Below are 17799 nucleotides of genomic sequence, written 5' to 3'. Positions count from 1 at the left end.
CCCTTTTCACGTTGGCTCTGTCCCTTACGTAGTTTCGTCAAACTGCAGTGGTGTTTAGTAGTGATGGTGAAAGGATACTGTCTGAAACAGTTCAAAGGTGTATGGCACATTATACAGCAGGTTACTCTTTTTATCCTTTTTGTTTGCTTTTCATTTTTTTTCCCATGGAGGTCTTTATTTTCAGCTCCGGAGTGTGACATGTTTACATTGTGACCCTGCAGGGGAGCTGTTTGCCCAAGCACCGGTGGAGGAGTACCCTGGCATCGCAGTAGAAACAGTCAGTGACTCAAGCCGTTACTTTGTGCTTCGGATCCAGGATGACAACGGTCAGTAAACTGTTTACTGCGAGTCTATAAATATTTGAACCGTCCTATAATTTTAGAAAGAAAAAAATAAAGCGAGGTCTGTGTCAACTCGATCTGTGTAAATTAGTGCAGAATGGCATCCTCCGTGGGTTTGTCTGCTGCGTTCTACAAACAAGACGTACAGGCAAAAAAAAAAACGAGGGGGGGAAAAACACTGACGTTGACACAGCTCTACAACTAATTTTTAGCACATGTAAAATGCTGGATTTATATGTGAAAATATTGCTTATATGCCACAACAAGCAAAACACCGTTTTCCTTTAGCGGACTCGCTGTGCTTATACCTGAAACCTAAACCGTCAAACTGATCAAATAACAGTAAAACTGAACTGAAGTGTACAGGCCTGCCTCAATAAGCCATAATTTTGTGGCTTAAAAAACAAGACAGTGACATACTCTTTTAAAAAAAAAATCCACTTTTGATTTAAACATTCAGTCTTTTTGTTAGCAGTCTTTTGATATCCCACAATTATGCCTGGTAGTATTTCTCTACTACCTGGCAAAATGTCTCTAAACCTATGAGACAGAGAGGACATCTCTAGTCCTCTGCCTTCATTAGGTTGGACTCTAAAATGTTGGATGCATGCTTGGTATCATTGTGATGCTGAAAAATAAAATCCTCCGTCATCTTCTGCTTTCTAGCAACTACCTAAAGCTCTGTGGTCAATACTGCGAAAAACAAATGACAAAAAAAAAAAAAAAAAAAAATCATTTGAAAGTATGCCCAAAGCATGAGACCGGCACTGTTTTACTGTTTTATTGTTGCTTCACTGGTGACGCTTGGTGCTTTTTTATGTGGGGAAACATGCCTAAGACCAACACCAGAGTGTTTTTGCAGAGTTTAGCTTGTCCAGGATGTTTTTGCTGGAAGATGATAATTCTGTCTCGCAACCCTCCTCCACAGCGAAGGCACATATGGAGAATACAAGATATTGTTGTCTTGTCAGTTTTAGAGAAACATGGAGTTTTTGTAATGTGTTTCATCTCTAGCTGCACTTTTTCTTTTTTTTTATATATATTAGCAACTCTTTACAGTGCCGTCCATGTAATGCTACGACAGACTTTTTTTTTTTAACTCTTACCCATAAACACTGACATCCTTTTAGTCCTTTGAAGCCTCACCACAAACTGTAGCTTTAAAGCTATGCAAAGATAGCAAGTTTAAAAAAACAACAACCAGGCAGGACTACAGTCAGTTAACCAGATTTTCTATAATTAATTACGCTTTTGAATTCAAGAAGAATGAACGTTAAAATTCAGAATCAAAGGAATCTAGAAAAAAATATGTTTCTTACTATGAAAAAGCAGCTGATGATCATATGAGAACAATAATTTAGTGATTTAATAAGTTTGAGATATAAAGGGTAGAAGAAATCTGGAGGCAGCTGTTACTTCCTTTTTCGGGCTTGCTGAAGCATTGCAAGTTCACTGAGATCCTTCGTAGTCTCTGTGTCTGTGTTTCATGATATACTTGAGCTACAGTTACCATGGCCACAGTCTCTTCTAACTAAACGATGCATTGTGAATCGGAAGTTACACTCCAGCACATTAACAGTTTATTTCCAAAGTTTATACTAAATAAGGTCAAATATCAGATAACATTAAAAAAAAGCTTAACAAACCAGATTCATTTAGATACTTCATTTCATATTGGCCACTATGGCCTGACTGAATGCGACCTATTGCTCAGTATGTTTTTGTGATGTTCTACTCCTAACGTTTGTGTCCGCCTTCATCCTCTGGAAGGCCGCAGCGCGTTCATAGGCATCGGCTTTGGAGACCGAGGAGATTCGTTCGACTTCAATGTGGCGCTCCAGGACCACTTCAAGTAAGCAGCAGTTCAAAAATGTGAACCGTATTGAATTGAGTTGTGAGTAATGTCTTTTATTTATGGTATTTTGGTCTTTCGGTCTTCCTTTTGTCTGTCTTCATTAGGTGGGTAAAACAAGAAGATGAGTTGAGCAAACAGGCTCAGGCTCCAGACTCTGCTCCTAAACTCGATCTGGGCTTCAAAGAGGGACAAACCATTACTCTAAATATTGGGGTACCTTTATCTTTTTATGCGTTGTGATTAAGTTTGAAATGTGTTTAAAGTGGTATTCGGGTTTTTTGTGACGCTTTATACAGTACTGCTTCCCTCTAAAACTCAAATCCGTTGAATCGTTTTCACCGTCACCAACGCTGAGTGTTGTTTATCTGTTGAGGCATTTGAAAGCCGTTCAGCTTTGAATCTACAGTAACACCATCCATGAATCCTGTCGTTGTCTAGCAATCGAAGAAAAGGGACAGGTCTCGTCCACAGAGCTCAGGAGGCCTTGGTTTTCTTCCTCCTCCTCCTGGGGGCAAGCTGGCCCCGCCACCTTCATCCAGAGCTACCAATCTTAACACGCAACAGCCAACAGCAGGGGGAGATGACACTGGTGGGTATTTGTACTCCTAAAGGTCTTAAACTCAGATCCTCGAGGGTCGGTGTCCTGCCACTTTAAGATGTGTCGCTTGCTCTGAACACCCCGATAAAATGGCTAAACTGCCTCGGCAGCATGCAGTCAGGTTCTGCAGAGTTCTGCTGATGAGCTAACGCTGGAGTCAGACATGATGAACCAGCAGGATGGCCAGAGATTAAGCTTACTGTCCAGAAGCATTACAAGTTGGAGAGGTAATCTGCCTAAATGTTCATTTTAACCATCAAAAACAAAATTTACAACAATCTCAACATGTAGCCTTGTGGTTTTGTTAACATTTTTTTTTTAATAGTTTAAAAAAGTTTTCTTCTCATAAATCGGTACACTGTGTCCGCCATGATTACTGGCTCCCCTGGTAAAGGTTATGTAAAACGCCTTATCTTTTATACCAGAAGTAAAATCTCTCACTTAAAAAATAAATAAAAGTAAATCAATTCAAGCTGTACTTTGAGTACATTGAGTAAAGTGATTCAATAGAAAAAAAGTTATTTGCAAGTAATTGTTAAAAAAAAATTTTTTAGGACTTTGTGGAAACACATCTCTCACATGCTGTTTAGTATAAGGGAGGAACTGTGATGCTGTGGGCCTGTTTCTCTTTCAAAGGAAATGTTGGCATTAGACAACCCTTTAAAATACCAGGACATTTTAAATCAAAGAAATAAACTTGAAATTGATTGTCTTGAGTCTTTCAGTAGGATAATGATCCAAAGCATATGGCCAAATCAACACAGAAATGTTTGTCAGAAAAGCAGACTCCTTACGTGGACATTAAAAATGCTTTCTAGTCAGATAAAGGGGTTTGTACAATGTATTGACACTGAGGGAGCCAATAAGTTTAGCACTAGTGTGCTGATAGTTTAGGCATGGCGTCTGCAGCCTGCAGCTCCAGAGCCCCGTCACCAGGACTCCAGGAGTAATTATATCCCCAATTGATAAAGAAACAGGTCATTTTTATTTTTATTTCTTAAAACAATTGTCTGTTTTATGAAAATTTTCTTCAGAATCTCTGAAACAGATTCACTATATGGGTGCAAGGATTTATTTTTGTTCCTTTGAGCTCATTCAATAAGCTGCATTTATTTTATTTTTTTTATGGGTGGTACCAGTTTTTATTAATTTTCGAAAATAGGAAAAGGGTTCACTTGACCTCCAAAAACAATATTTAGTTTAGCTCATTTTAAAGGTTTTAAGCTTTTCTTTATTGCTAAAAGCCAACACTAAAAATTGGGTTTTATAACATTCATAATAAAATAAACACATTTTGTATAGGAAATGTTGTAAAGCTCCACAAGTTATCTTTATTCTCCGGGCCCAGTAGGTTTTATGGCTCAAGACGTATTTTGTTTGGAGGGAACGGGGGCAAAAATTGCTCCATGGACTTAAAAGGTTACTGACCCCTGGCTTAGACAAGCAATAAGGTGGGTGTGGTTTCCTTACCGTGTTGGAGCAGATTTGCTCTACAGAAAGGGGATTCAAATTGTATTTCCTCTGTTACATAATTGACTTATTTAAATTTAAAAGCACCATAGACCACATCTGTGTCGGGCTGCAGGGAAGAGAGGCTGCAATAGTTATAAAGAAACAAAGATGACAAGGAGGAAGAAAGGGTAAAGATGGAAACAAAAAAAATCCAATGCTTGGCTTAGTCCACTTAACAGACAAATTATATCCCATAAATGGTAAAAAAAAAAAAAAAAAAAATAGTAAATCTTACCCAAATGTACTCCAGTAAGCTCTATTTCCACAGTGTAAAGTAAAGGTATATGCTATTGATTATATAAATGGGTGTAGCTCTTCAAACTACCCAAAAAAAAACATGTTTTCTTGTCGTTCCTGCAGAGCACTTGTACCTCCAACCTTTACATCTACCATAGCTATTAGCAAGTTTCCTGACCCGCTGGAGTACCTACTAAAAAGACTGATAAAGGAATACATTTTAAAATGTTGGAATCCTGAAGTAATAAGTGGTGCTGCCTGTCGCATGTGTTTGGGTCTTTTTGAAGCTCAGCTGCATCGGTACCAAAACCGCAGTTTCCAGGCGAAGCTTTATTCTCTGGTTTGATGTGCCAAGATTTAAAGATGCCTCTCCTTAGAGATTTCTGCAGCCATCTGAATATAATTAAAGTGAGTGGAATTTTGGTTTTGGGGCTCAAAACATTTGAAAAATCCGACAGAACCCCGAGGAACTTTTCCCTATCAAAGATTTCGTGCCCAAGAAAACAGCTTATAATATGGCGAGTGGTTTTTCCAGAGTAAAGTGGAAAACTCTGCAAGTGCGGAGACTCATTGCTGCTCAGTTTCAAAGTTGGGTTTACCTTTGTTGTGTTTGGGTGGTGGCTAAACGTTTCAGGATCTTAAAAGCTCAGCACATTAAACAGAGGCCGTTTCCAGAGCGGAAACCATTCAGGAAAGTGGCTAAATACAGAGAAAGTGTTCATACTCATTGAACTTTTTTATGTTGTGTCCTGTTAAAACCACTCCGGTGTGTTTTAGAACAATTTAATGTGACCAAAACAAAGTACTGGATATTTGTGATACATGATTTTTAAAGGTTTTTCCAATTTTCAAATGTTTTTTTAATGTCATTCTTTTACAAAGCCCTGTAAGTGTTAGACCTTTGGGAATGCTGGTTCTTTAAAAGGGATATATCATGCTTTTTAATGTCTTCCTTTTCACATTTAAATCCTGTGGTTTATATGAAGTGGAACCACAATGATTGGATCTGAATTACTCATTATTGTTGCCCCACAGCCCCTCTTTTACCGCTGTTCTGAGGTGCGTCTGAGAACGAATTGTTTTGGTGCTGTCACTTTAAATCTAAAGGAGGCACTTCACACCTGCTCCCCTCCAGGTCACAGAGCACATCACTCCATTCCGTTCTGCTATTTTTGTAGCATGCTGGAGGACGGTGTAATGAACAACAGAACATTTTCACTTTTCCGGGGACAGACCCCGTTTTGGATTACATGTCCCCTGGAAAAGCTGTCCCCGGAAATGTTGCCGATTTCAGTGTATCATGATGGAGTAAAAAAAAGTTTAGCAAAAACGAGGTATTTACCCGGTCCTGCCGCTGTCCCAATGTAGTAGAGCTTTGGGCCTTTCCCGCCCACCGTCGGCGTTGCAGTTGAGACGAAACAAACCAACCCCCAGGCAGAGAGTCTGTGCTTAACAAATTCAGAGACGACCCCAGTTTTCATTAGAGAAACCAAATCAGGTCACCTTAAGGAGGGAATACACTGGCCGCGTAACGTAAGCGGCGCGGCTTACGGCCGTGTTTTTAAAAGCGTAAGTTTACACCAGATTTACACTGATTTTTGAGCGCATTGTACCACATAAAAGCAGACGGTAAGCACAGCGGTAATCATATATAAAGTGCACCGGATTATAATGCGCATCATCAATTTTTTTAGAATTTAAGGATTTTAAGTGCGCCTTATAGTCCGAAAAATACAGTATGTATTTAATGGGCAAAAAAGGGAATTTTGCATGATATTTCCTGTTTAACGAAAATATCAATCTCCTCACTTCTTTTATATTTTCTTTGCAAGAAACCAGATGTTCCTACAGTCTTTTAAAAATGCCTTGATAATTTTTTCTCCAATCTTTCTCAAGGATCTTTCAAAGATTTTCTTTAGACTTCTGCTCTTTTAGTCATTTCCTGTGCAGACCGTGTACCTCATCATGACCACTTATTCTGAACATAGTCAGGCAAAGGCCAGAAAATGAACTTCTTTTTGAAGCTAATTTATATCCTTTTCTTTTAAACCATCAGGTTGCTTGCTAGATCTTGACTCCAGTAACTCCAACTCAATGGCTCCGTTCAACCCGACGTCCACAGCCAACAATGACTTGTGGGGAGACTTTGACTCTGTGACCCAGAAGTGAGGAGATACTTGTTCTGCTTTTTGCCCTCTTTTTTTTCTTTTTTTTTTTTTATTGAAAAATTATGCAGCACTTTTTACAGATTGATTTCCCCCAGCCTGGGGTCCCGTATCTCTCCCTGCCGAGCAGGGTAACCCTCTCTTGTTTGGTTTGGTCATGAATTCCTCGCTGCTGTCTTAAGCTGGCCGTTTCAGCAGATTCCTGTGGTCGCTATATTCCTGTTTTCCCTTCTCTTACTTCCAATAGTTTCTGCGCTGCTTGATAGCATAAACACCATAGGAATATCAAGGAAAGGCATATCAAGATCTAATTAACTGAAGTAACCTTCTGTACAGAGACATTTTGCTTTAGATGTTATGGTGTCAGTAGTTGTTATTGGTGGTTTTGCCTTTTAATGTACTGTAGCTTCATTTTTTTTTTCCAGGTCTCCAGATGGGAGACTGAATATATGCACTGACTGACAGTTGACTCTGTCCGTGTAGTTATTAATTCATAAAAGCGTGCATCCAGTGCAGGGATCTTATGACGTCGGATTGAGATTATTGTGCAGTTCACCGCAGATTGGGTTCACTTGAGAGAACTCCGTCAGTGCGCCGCTGATTTACGAAGTGGTCGGGCTCTGCTCCGCTCTTGCGGCCGCGCAGCTGTTTAACACTGACTCCAGCGCGGATGTGTTGTTTTAACTATAAATCAGGACACATGGAAGTGGGAAGTGCTGGATGGGAGAGGGTGTTAGGAAAAGGAACAGAGGCGATGTATACTTTTATCTTCGCCTCGAGGGGAAAGAGAGATTTTTTTTTTTACGTTATGTAATTTCCACTCAGCACAGCTGTTTAAACTGTGACTTTTGAGTCTGTTGGGTCGTGACCTCTCTGAAGCTCAGCGAACAGGTCGGATTCTGGCCTGTTCAGTCAGTCTCAGGAAGGCTTTATCTACAGCTTGTTGATTATGTGTTGAAATGTGAAGGTATTTTTGGCACGCTGCAGACAAACAGAACAAGGAACCAAGCTAATATGCGTCTGTAGGAGTGTTTGGTTGTAAACTGATGTAAAAAAATTATGTATCAAGAGCTGGGCTGTGTTTCACCGATATACACGTGTTGTGTCCGATGTGCAATAACGAGCGGCGTGGTGATGGGTGTTGACCGGAGCGCACCATCAATGGGAGTGTTTGTTAATTGTCTTAAATTATATGTATTTATCCTAAATGTTACTCGTTGTTTAAACTTTAAAGTGTATAAAAATGAATATGCAAAGGAGGAAGATTAAAATGGGAATAAAAACACTTCGAACCATGCCATTCTTTTCTTAAATGAACAAAATAAACACATAAATGAATTGCTCAAAATCAAATGTTGTTTGTGTTTTATTGTTTAAACTGCTGTGCATAATAACAGGTACCTTTTACAGTCACAACTTCTACTTTTTTTGTTTTTATCTAACATAAAATGACTCAGTGCTGCTATAGGCCCACTACCACAATACCTTAAATGGATCATAAACCATGGAAGTCCCGAAACACCCATAAAATGAACGTAGCTTTCGTATTCACAGACAATAAAAAGGTTGATACATGATCAAAGACATGACTGAGCACACATGACCGTGTCAGAGAGAAAAGGAGGAGATTCCCAGCTGCGGAGCGAACGCATCGTCCTCGCTGATGGATAAAATCACCTATCTGGGCCACATCAGGCCTTGTTGGCCCAGGTCTTGGGGTTGTTACGACGACTGCGGCAGCGCTTCCCAGAAGAAGACCTTGCAATACGTTTGGGCCACCCAGACAACTCTCTGCACAGTTCAGCTGTTTGAAAACAAAATCAAATGGATTTTTTTATTTTTATATATATATACACACACACACACACTTCTGAAATTGCACAGAGTGCCTAAACAGTCTTGAAGAGTATGGATAGTTCTGAAATTGGTTTTCAATGTTTTCCAGCTCTGGATAAGTATGGAAAAGAAGACTGCAAAAAAAAAAAAATGTCCAGGCTTTATTCCTTATTCTTTCATCAAAAATGGTGTACTGCTTTGTGTTTCTTCTTCAGTGTCTTTCCTTCTTTGTTTACTGTGTCCCTACCTCATTTTTCCTCTTTCTGACCCTACTAATTATTTCTTACCACCCTTCTTTCCTTCCTTGTGTCCTTCCATGTGTCCTCCTTTTTGCACTTAGATCATGTGTCCTTTCCTTCTTTGTGTCTTTTGTTTCCTGTCTTTTTTCCTATTTGAGTCCTTCCCTCCTCCTAAATGTCTTGCATATTTAATGTACTTTCTTCTTTATGCCCATACTATTTTCCTTCCTTCCTTCCTTGTGTCCTTCCTCCTTTTTGTCCTTTTGCCCTTCTTGTCTTCCTTGTTCTTCCTTCTACACAGCCTTCTGTCCTTTCTTGTTTTTCTTCATTGTGAACTTTCCTACTTTTACTTCCTTGTCTTCCTCTTTTCTTGTCTGTCCTTCCTTTTTTGTGCCCTACTCTCATTCCTTGTCTCTCTTTTCTTAACTACTTCTGTCGTTCTGTTGTGTACTAACTTCATTTGTCATGTAATCTTTCCTTCCTTTCTGCTTTCCATCCTCACTTTTTGTCTGTTTTTATTTTATTATTTTTATTAAAACATACTGTATTCCTTCTCCCCCTCTTTCTTTGTGTGTGACCTCCCTTCATTTTAATTTTTTTCCTTCTTCCCGGACATCCGTACATCCGTTTTTGTTTCTCGCATCCTGCCCTGTATCCTTTCCTCCCCATTTCATCCTTTCCTTTTTTCCCTCTCTTCATTCCTTCTATGTTTCTGAATTCTTTTCCTTACTTCCTTATTTCTTGGAAAAATATTAAATAAAGAAAATGTGTTTTTAAATGAAGATCCTCTTACCTTTCAGATATTCGTCTTGCTGGCACACCGTCCGCATGCAGATCTCATTGTTGATCACATACATGCGTGGAAGGCTGCGTCAGCAACAGTAAAACATGAACACCACTATGTTAGAACAGCTTTCCTCTGAAGCAGGAAATTACATTTTTAGTTTAAGATACCCGTAGTTTGTAATTGGAAACCTTAAGAACAAATATAAACATAACCTTAATGTTGTTAATGTTTCAAACAGCACTTGCCAGCCACTTTATTAGGCACACCTGTTCATTTTCTTGTTAGTTTCTGGGTCAGTAGACACTAGGCATGATGAGTGCGTCACTTCACCTGCCTCTCTTCTTACCCTGATGTGCCCATCACTCTGGAACAGGGCAAATCTGGACTCATCAGATCATATGACCTTCTTCCAGAGTCCGTCCATCCGTTGTCTTCCGCTTATCCGGGGTCGGGTCGCGGGGGTAGCAGCTTCAGTAGGGAGGCCCAGACGTCCCTCTCCCCAGCCACTTGGGCCAGCTCCTCAGGAGGAATCCCAAGGCGTTCCCAGGCCAGCCGGGAGACATAGTCCCTCCAGCGTGTCCTGGGTCTTCCCCTGGGTCTCCTCCCGGTGGGACGTGCCCGGAACACCTCTCCAGGGAGGCGTCCAGGAGGCATCCTGACCAGATGCCCGAGCCACCTCAACTGGCTCCTCTCGACGTGGAGGAGCAGCGGCTCTACTCTGAGTCCTCCCCGGATGACTGAGCTCCTCACCCTATCTCTAAGGGAGAGCCCAGACACACTACGGAGAAAACTCATTTCAGCCGCTTGTATCCGGGATCTCGTTCTTTCGGTCACGACCCAAAGCTCGTGACCATAGATGAGGGTAGGAACGTAGATCGACCGGTAAATCGAGAGCTTCGCCTTTTGGCTCAGCTCTCTCTTCACCACAACGGATCGGTACAGCGCCCGCTTCACAGCAGACGCTGCACCAATCCGCCTGTCGATCTCCCGCTCCATCTTCCCCTCATTCGTGAACAAGACCCCAAGATACTTGAACTCCTCCACTAGGGGCAGGACATCCTCCCCAACCCGGAGAAGGCACTCTATCCTTTTCCGGTTCAAGACCATGGTCTCGGATTTGGAGGCACTGATTTTCATCCCGGCCGCTTCGCACTCGGCTGCGAACCGCTCCAGTGAGAGCTGTAGATCACGCCCTGATGAAGCCAATAGGACCACGTCATCCGCGAATAGCAGAGACGCAATCCTAAGGCCACCAAAGCGGATCCCCTCAACACCTTGGCTGCGCCTAGAAATTCTGTCCATAAAAGTTATGAACAGAATCGGTGACAAAGGGCAGCCTTGGCGGAGTCCAACTCTCACCGGAAACGAGTCCGACTTACTGCCGGCAATGCGGACCAGACTCTGACACCGGTCGTACAGAGACCTGACAGCCCTTATTAAAGGGTCCGGTACTCCATACTCCCGGAGTACCCCCCACAGGATCCCCCGGGGGACACGGTCGAATGCCTTCTCCAGATCCACAAAGCACATGTAGACTGGTTGGGCAAACTCCCATGCCCCCTCAAGAATCCTGCTGAGGGTGTAGAGCTGGTCCAGTGTTCCACGGCCAGGACGAAAACCACACTGCTCTTCCTGAATCCGAGATTCGACTATCCGACGGACCCTCCTTTCCAGAACCCCTGAATAGACCTTACCAGGGAGGCTTAAGAGTGTGATTCCTCTGTAGTTGGAACACACCCTCCGGTCCCCCTTTTTAAATAGGGGGACCACCACCCCAGTCTGCCAATCCAGGGGAACTGCCCCCGATGTCCACGCAATGTTGCAGAGCCGCGCTAACCAACACAGCCCCACAACATCCAGAGCCTTAAGGTACTCAGGGCGAATCTCATCCACCCCCGGAGCCTTGCCACCGAGGAGCTTTTTAACAACCTCGGCGACCTCAGCACCAGAGATGGGAGAACCCGACCCAGAGTCCTCAGGCTCTGCTTCCTCAATGGAAGACGTGTTGGTGGGATTAAGGAGGTCTTCGAAGTATTCCGCCCACCGACGCACAACGTCCCGAGTCGAGGTCAGCAGCACACCACCCCCACTGTAAACAGTGTTGGTACTGCACTGCTTCCCCCTCCCGAGACGCCGGATGGTGGACCAGAATCGCTTCGAAGCCGTACGGAAGTCTTTCTCCATGGCCTCTCCGAACTCTTCCCACGCCCGAGTTTTTGCCTCGGCGACCAGCCGAGCCGCCTGCCGCTTCGACTGCCGGTACACATCAGCTGCTTCCGGAGTCCCACAGGCCAAAAAAGCCCGGTAGGACTCCTTCTTCAGCTTGACGGCTTCCCTCACCGCTGGTGTCCACCAGCGGGTTCGAGGGTTGCCGCCACGACATGCACCGACAACCTTGCGGCCACAGCTCCGACTAGCCGCCTCAGCAATAGAGGCGTGGAACATGGTCCATTCAGACTCAATGTCCCCCGCCTCCCTCGGGACGTGTTTAAAGTTCTCCCGGAGGTGGGAGTTAAAGCTCCGCCTCACAGGGGACTCCGGCAGACGTTCCCAGCAAACCCTCACAGTACGTTTGGGCCTGCCCGGTCGGACCGGCTTCCTCCCCCGCCATCGGAGCCAACTCACCACCAGGTAGTGGTCGGTGGAGAGCTCCGCCCCTCTCTTCACCCGAGTGTCCAAGACATGCGGCCGCAGGTCAGATGAAACGACAACAAAGTCGATCATTGAACTGCGACCTAGGGTGTCCTGGTGCCAAGAGCACATATGGACACCCTTATGCTTGAACATGGTGTTTGTGATGGACAATCCATGACGAGCACAGAAGTCCAACAACCTTCTTCCAGAGTCCAATCTTTATTCTCCCTAGCAAATTGAAGCCTTTTTCCAGTTAGCCTCACTGATTAGTGGTTTTCTTAAGGCTACACAGCTGTTCAGTCCCAATCCCTTGAGTTCCCTTTGCATTGTGAGTGCGGAAATGCTCTTAATTTTCGCTATTAAACAAAGCATGGAGTTCTACTGTTGTTTTTCTTCAATTTGATTTCACCAAACATTTAATGATCACGATCATTCAGGTTTTTTTTTCCAGCCACATTTTTTCCTCGAAGACGATGGATCCCCACTATCCTTCCAGTTCTTAACCCGATTTTATTAGTTTCTGCAATCTCTTTAGATGTTTTCTCTGCTTGATGCGTGCCAATGATTTCACCCTTCTGAATCAGACTGACATCTTTTCCACGACCACAGGATGTGTCGTTCCACATGGTTGTTTGAGAAATGAGAAGCAACTCATTGCACCAGTTGGGATTAAATAACTTGTTGCCAGCTGAAACATAATCACCCATGCAGTAATTATCCAATTGGAGGCTCGTACCTATTTGCTTAGTTAAATCCAGGTGGTAACTTGTTTTGTTTTTTTTGTTTGGCCAGGCAGTGTATATCTTAGGTTTAAAGACAGTAATCTGGAAAATGTAAAACATAATCTGAGCTGCAACAATCAGGACAAAAACGTCTTTGTGGCGTCAGAGGAGACCGTCCGACTGGTTGCAGATAATGAAAACACGAAAGTCCCTTAAATAATCACTTATTAAAACCAAGGAGTGCAGAATACCATCTTTGAACGCACAACATGTCAAAGCTTGAAGCTGACTGGCTGCAGCAGCAGAAGACCACAACAGGTGCCACTACTGTCAGCTAAGAAGAGGAAACTAAGGCGACAACGCACCCTGCCTGGTGCCCTCAACATGACTTATGGACAGCTGCAAAAGGACAGGTCTGGCTGCTGCTGGTGGTTTAATGGTATGGGAGATATTTCTTTGGCATCCTTTAAACACTACAGGATACCTGAGCGTTGTTCCTATGTCCATCCTTTACTGACAGCAGCGCGCCAATCTTCTGTTGGCTACTCCCAACAGGATAATGCACCATGTCACAAAGCTCAAATCATATCTCACTGGTTTATTGAACATGAAAGTGAGAACAACAGTTTGAGGAAACATTTGACTGCAGTTGTAGACGGCAAACTGGGTCACCTCCAAAGACTGAGACAGAACTAAAGGAAATGCTTTCAAGAAAAGCTTTTTTTTTTTTTTTTTCAGTTTCCTGCGAACACAGTGTAGGCATGAATCAAGTTTGAACAGGTCAAACTAATCTTCTCGTAAAAACATGAAGCTAAAGGATTCTTTTGAAATACAAAGAGTACTTTGGAAAACCTTTAAACATCCACTAATATATTTATATCAATCTTCCATGCTGCCAGGTTTTCTTTTAGTCTTTTAAAGTGGTTAGCGTTCTCCAGACTTTAAACAAGAGATTTCAAAGTTTTCCTTTCAACTTTGGCTGCTTTTCCACTCTTATCTACAAAAGAATTAGACAGAACTAAAGATCTGAGACAGAACCAGAGAATGTGCTGAATTTAGTGATGCAAAAATATTGTTTTATGGGTCAAAATATTATCTTCAGTAGATCCAACAGAGAACTGTCTTGATGAAAGGCAGCTAGTTGTCTGAAACAGACTCAGCACTGGTTCGTCTCTTGAGATTAGAAACCTTTTTATATCTGAGTTTTTCACAGGTCTGAGTTAACTGAGGAAAAGAGTCTCTCAATGGTCCGACGCAGAACAGAAAATTAGTAATAAGCAGCAACAGTAAAAAAAAAAAAAAAAAAAAAACCTTCAGACCTTCAGAAACCAAAAGGAGAAATTTACAAAGACCACTTAAAAGGTGATATTAAGATCTGGGACCATGGAATGTGATAAATATAAATTAGTGATCTCTAAAGCAATATCAAGAAGATATTGAAATGAAACTGTTCCCATATCTATAAAGGTTTCAAGTCACCTGTAGAGACAAAGTCTGCCAAGACAGGTCTTGATGGGTCTGTGAACTGAGTACATCCTGGTGCAAGGATACATCTCCTCCCTGCAGTCTGTGCAGACAACAGAAAGAATATAAATTAGACGATAAAGTGCAACAATTTGTGCACATCTCAGGTCTTCAGGGCGATGGTTCCAGAGTGGATCAGCAAAGAAACAACCTGCTTTACTTTATTTCTGATCCTGTGAACACTGAATAAACAGGTCTGTACTTCATACCTAACCAGATACGCTGAAATGTGTTTGGGCCCAAACAAGACTTAACATTCAGTCAGCGGTCTGATTAAAGCACTGGTATGAAATTACAAATTTATGTGTTGTCGATCAGGATTCTGGCAACGGCGTTTTCAGTGGGCTACAACAGCTTACATGCTTTTTTAAAAAAATAATAATAATAATTAAATAAAAGCATGCTTTATCTTTTCTGAAGAAGAAACCCTTAATTCTGACAGTATTTTTAAGATGGTATTTGGCCAAAGTCGATGTCTGAGTATTCTGAGTCTATTATTATACCTTGGCTTCTAGCATACTCTGTAGTCAATAACCTGAATCTAGTTAAAAGCTGAACTATAACCAAAAAAAAACAAAATTCCGACCAATCATTTTTTTTATATTATGGCCATAGTGTCTGTTAGAGACTTTGGTCATGGGGGGGTGACACTGAAATATGAAGCGTCTCTCTCGTCATAAAGATGTCTTGCTCCATAATCTAAATTGTGGTGGCCATGTAGATATTAAATAAAAGGGTCCCAAGAATAAGGCCTTGAAGAGCGCCACATGTGATTTTTTTATTTTTTTATTGATCATATTTAAACTTACCTAATGACACATTTAGCATAGCACCGACTCACTACATGTACATTTAGGTCATTTAGTGGGTATATTTATCAGTGACACCTTATAGTCAGGTGACTGCAGGTGTTTTAATATAATTCAGAACATAAGACAATCTGAACCAATTTAGCACAGCACCACAGAGCCTCTTACACTTTTTCCCAGTCTATCAATCAATATATTATTTTGTATCAAATTCAATAGTGAGATCCAGTAATACCAGGAAAGAAGCTTTGGAAGATCATCTTTTAAAACTTTTACCGCTGCAGTCTCAGTATATTGTAAAAAAAAAAATGCAACTGGAACGCACTGAAGGGGATTTTTTTTTTGGTTGGTTTTCATTAAAAAGGGAGTTGATATCATGATAAACTGACTTTCAAATTATCTTTGCAACAAGTGCTGGGTTTTATATGGCCTTATTAAGGTATTCAGTTTAGGCTTCTCTTAAAGAGAGATCAGAGGCCGCGTCCCGGCATGCAGCCACTTACTAGATGGTAACGGGGTACCTTCAGGAGGCTCTGGAAACAAGGAAAGAAAACAGGATTAGACTGGGAAAACATCCTCCAGGTGAGAGATTTCACTTGTCCTGATCAAGAGTGTGACTTATGAGGAAAAGGTCGTTACCGGTCTGCTGGGCTCGGACTACAGCTGTGAGAGCTGTGGAACAGAAACCAGAGGGGGAGAATGTTTCGCAGGATGCAAAAACAAACAGCCATTTACTCAGCCGTAATTAAAACAGGATGATTTGTGTGTTCGTTTTGGCCGCGTTTACCGTGGAAAACGCAGAGGAGCAGGACCACTGGGAAGTTGCCCATTCCTTCAACTTGTGAGAGGTGAGCTTTACAAGCTGGAGGAAGAGGAAGAGAGTCAGGATGATTTCACATGGTGGAACTACTCAATATCCTCACTATGCTGTTTATGTTTCCTGCAATCCCAGTCTTGTGTGAATGCGCCCCACATTCTCAGCCATGGAAATGTTTTCCTTGAAGGTTTTCCTTTGGCGAAAAAGCACAGATGGGCTGCAGAGAACCATGTTTTGGGAAGTTCTCCCAGCTGTAAAAGTGCCTGATGTCATTTTCCTACATTTATTTAATCTGGTATTTATTGGAGGCTTGTAAACAGCTTGATAAAGTAGCAGTGGAGCAGCTAAGGAAAACACCTCACCTCTGTAAATGTGTTTTTCCTTCTCCGCCTGACTCCTTGATCTCCTTTCCCCCTCTCCTCTCCCGCCTAGCATCATTCCATGTATGATGTGTCAGAGGAACTTTGGAGGCCAAAATGTGAGTCCTCTGAAAAGAATGTGATTTTTTTTTTCTTTTGTATGCCCTGTTTGAGCACCCCTCCACCCCTCCTCTTCTACAGTCTCACATTCTTTCCCAGCTTTCTTTGTTTTCAGAAAACATGTCACTGCCTCGCAACTTTACAACCGTTACTGGCCAATCTGAGCTTGAGATTTTTGTTATAAACTCATTCCTCTGCACGAATTTAGTTGTTATAGACCCATCTTTTCTCTCTCTCTCTCTCTCTGTCTGTTAACGTTGCAATCAATTATAAATTGTACAACTTACATGTCTGCAAAAACAATGTAACGAGACAAGCGCTCTCCTGTAACGTTTTGCTCCTAGACGGATGGATAATTCCCCCAGTCCGTGTTTTTTTGGATGTCTGCAGATGTTCCTGAGTGTGTACTTCCTACATAATGTGAAAAACATTTGGCCAGAAATATAATTAACTCGTACTCACAACTTTTTGCCGTCCTCCACAACTGCTTTCTGTTTTTACGGATCTTTTGTCTTCTGTACTTTCCCCTCCTTCCATCCCCTGCACCCTCCTCCTCTTCATTTTCCTCCTCCTCCCCCCTCCATCCCATCACCGAATCCCTGTTTTCATAATTCATCCACTATCGTTTTATTTAAATTTCAATCTTTTTGTCTTTTGAGTCTTGTATGGTTTTGGCCATTTTCTGAAGGGTAAATACATTCAAAGATATGAGTAAGTTTGTTTATTTTATTAACAAGTGAAATAAAAATATTAAACTATATCTGCTGCTTAATCTATAAAACCATCACATCCTGACTATTTTTACTAAATTAACACAAATAATACAATATTTTGTAACGGTTCTAGGCAATTGTGAAAATAAATTATGTAAAGTAAGAATGCTTTAAAAAATATAAGGATTTATAATCTATTTTCATCAATTTACAAAATGCAAAGTATGCAAAATAAAGAAAAATCTAAATCACATATATATTTGGTGTTAGGGCCCTTTGCCTTCACACCAGCATCGGTTCTTATAGGTACACTCGAACAAGGACAGGGATTGTGTGAGACTGTAGTCTAGTTGAACAACCAATTACCGTATTTTTCTGACTATAAGACACACTTAAAATCCTCAAATCTTCTATAAAATTGATGGTGCGCCTTATGCTCTCAAAAATATGGTATACCAAACAGTTGCTAATGCTCTTTGGTGTCACATGTAGGTTGAAACACAGTCACCCACTGAAACTGAAACTGCCGTG

At 41.8% G+C, this 17799-nt stretch overlaps 2 protein-coding genes across 4 annotated transcripts in view; one reads left to right on the top strand and one right to left on the bottom strand.

The window, feature by feature from the left end:
- Positions 1-8056, top strand: part of necap1 (NECAP endocytosis associated 1) — a 35018-nt gene extending 26962 nt beyond the window's left edge. The window contains exons 3-7 of one of the 2 annotated variants that reach the window (XM_012875139.3): positions 222-326; positions 2112-2193; positions 2301-2409; positions 2635-2785; positions 6600-8056. In XM_012875139.3, the coding sequence (XP_012730593.2) occupies positions 222-326; positions 2112-2193; positions 2301-2409; positions 2635-2785; positions 6600-6712 (560 nt within the window). In that variant the 3' untranslated portion in view covers positions 6713-8056. The remainder of the gene's footprint in view (positions 1-221; positions 327-2111; positions 2194-2300; positions 2410-2634; positions 2786-6599) is intronic. The other variant, XM_036135105.1, reaches the window with a different exon arrangement.
- Positions 8057-8058: 2 nt separating this feature from the next.
- On the bottom strand, positions 8059-17147 carry mfap5 (microfibril associated protein 5). 2 transcript variants are annotated; one of them, XM_012875142.3, is made up of 7 exons: positions 17018-17147; positions 16047-16121; positions 15899-15931; positions 15763-15792; positions 14406-14493; positions 9577-9650; positions 8059-8512 (listed from the first exon to the last, which is right to left on the bottom strand). In XM_012875142.3, exons 1-7 carry the CDS (start codon positions 17142-17144, stop codon positions 8400-8402), a joined length of 540 nt encoding a protein of 179 aa, XP_012730596.2. In that variant the 5' UTR covers positions 17145-17147; the 3' UTR covers positions 8059-8399. The 2 variants fall into 2 exon arrangements, with proteins under 2 accessions (XP_012730596.2, XP_035991000.1); XM_036135107.1 differs by lacking the exon at positions 17018-17147 and adding an exon at positions 16439-16531.
- Between the last annotated feature and the right edge of the window lie 652 nt (positions 17148-17799).

This window comes from Fundulus heteroclitus, chromosome 3 (assembly GCF_011125445.2).
Source record: "Fundulus heteroclitus isolate FHET01 chromosome 3, MU-UCD_Fhet_4.1, whole genome shotgun sequence".
NCBI lineage: Eukaryota > Metazoa > Chordata > Actinopteri > Cyprinodontiformes > Fundulidae > Fundulus > Fundulus heteroclitus.
Note: the sequence above shows the minus strand (reverse complement) of the source record. Positions and strands in the feature narration are given on the sequence as shown.

Bases quoted from the DNA above. Each gene is read 5' to 3' on its own strand.
- mfap5 (XM_012875142.3), bottom strand. From the start codon at position 17,144: ATGGGATGGAGGGGGGAGGAGGAGGAAAATGAAGAGGAGGAGGGTGCA. The intron at 15,932-16,046 runs GTAAACGCGGCC...TCTGTTCCACAG, and splicing joins GCTCCTCTGCGTTTTCCACG to CTCTCACAGCTGTAGTCCGA. The intron at 14,494-15,762 runs GTAAGTGGCTGC...TTGTCTGCACAG, and splicing joins AGGTACCCCGTTACCATCTA to ACTGCAGGGAGGAGATGTAT.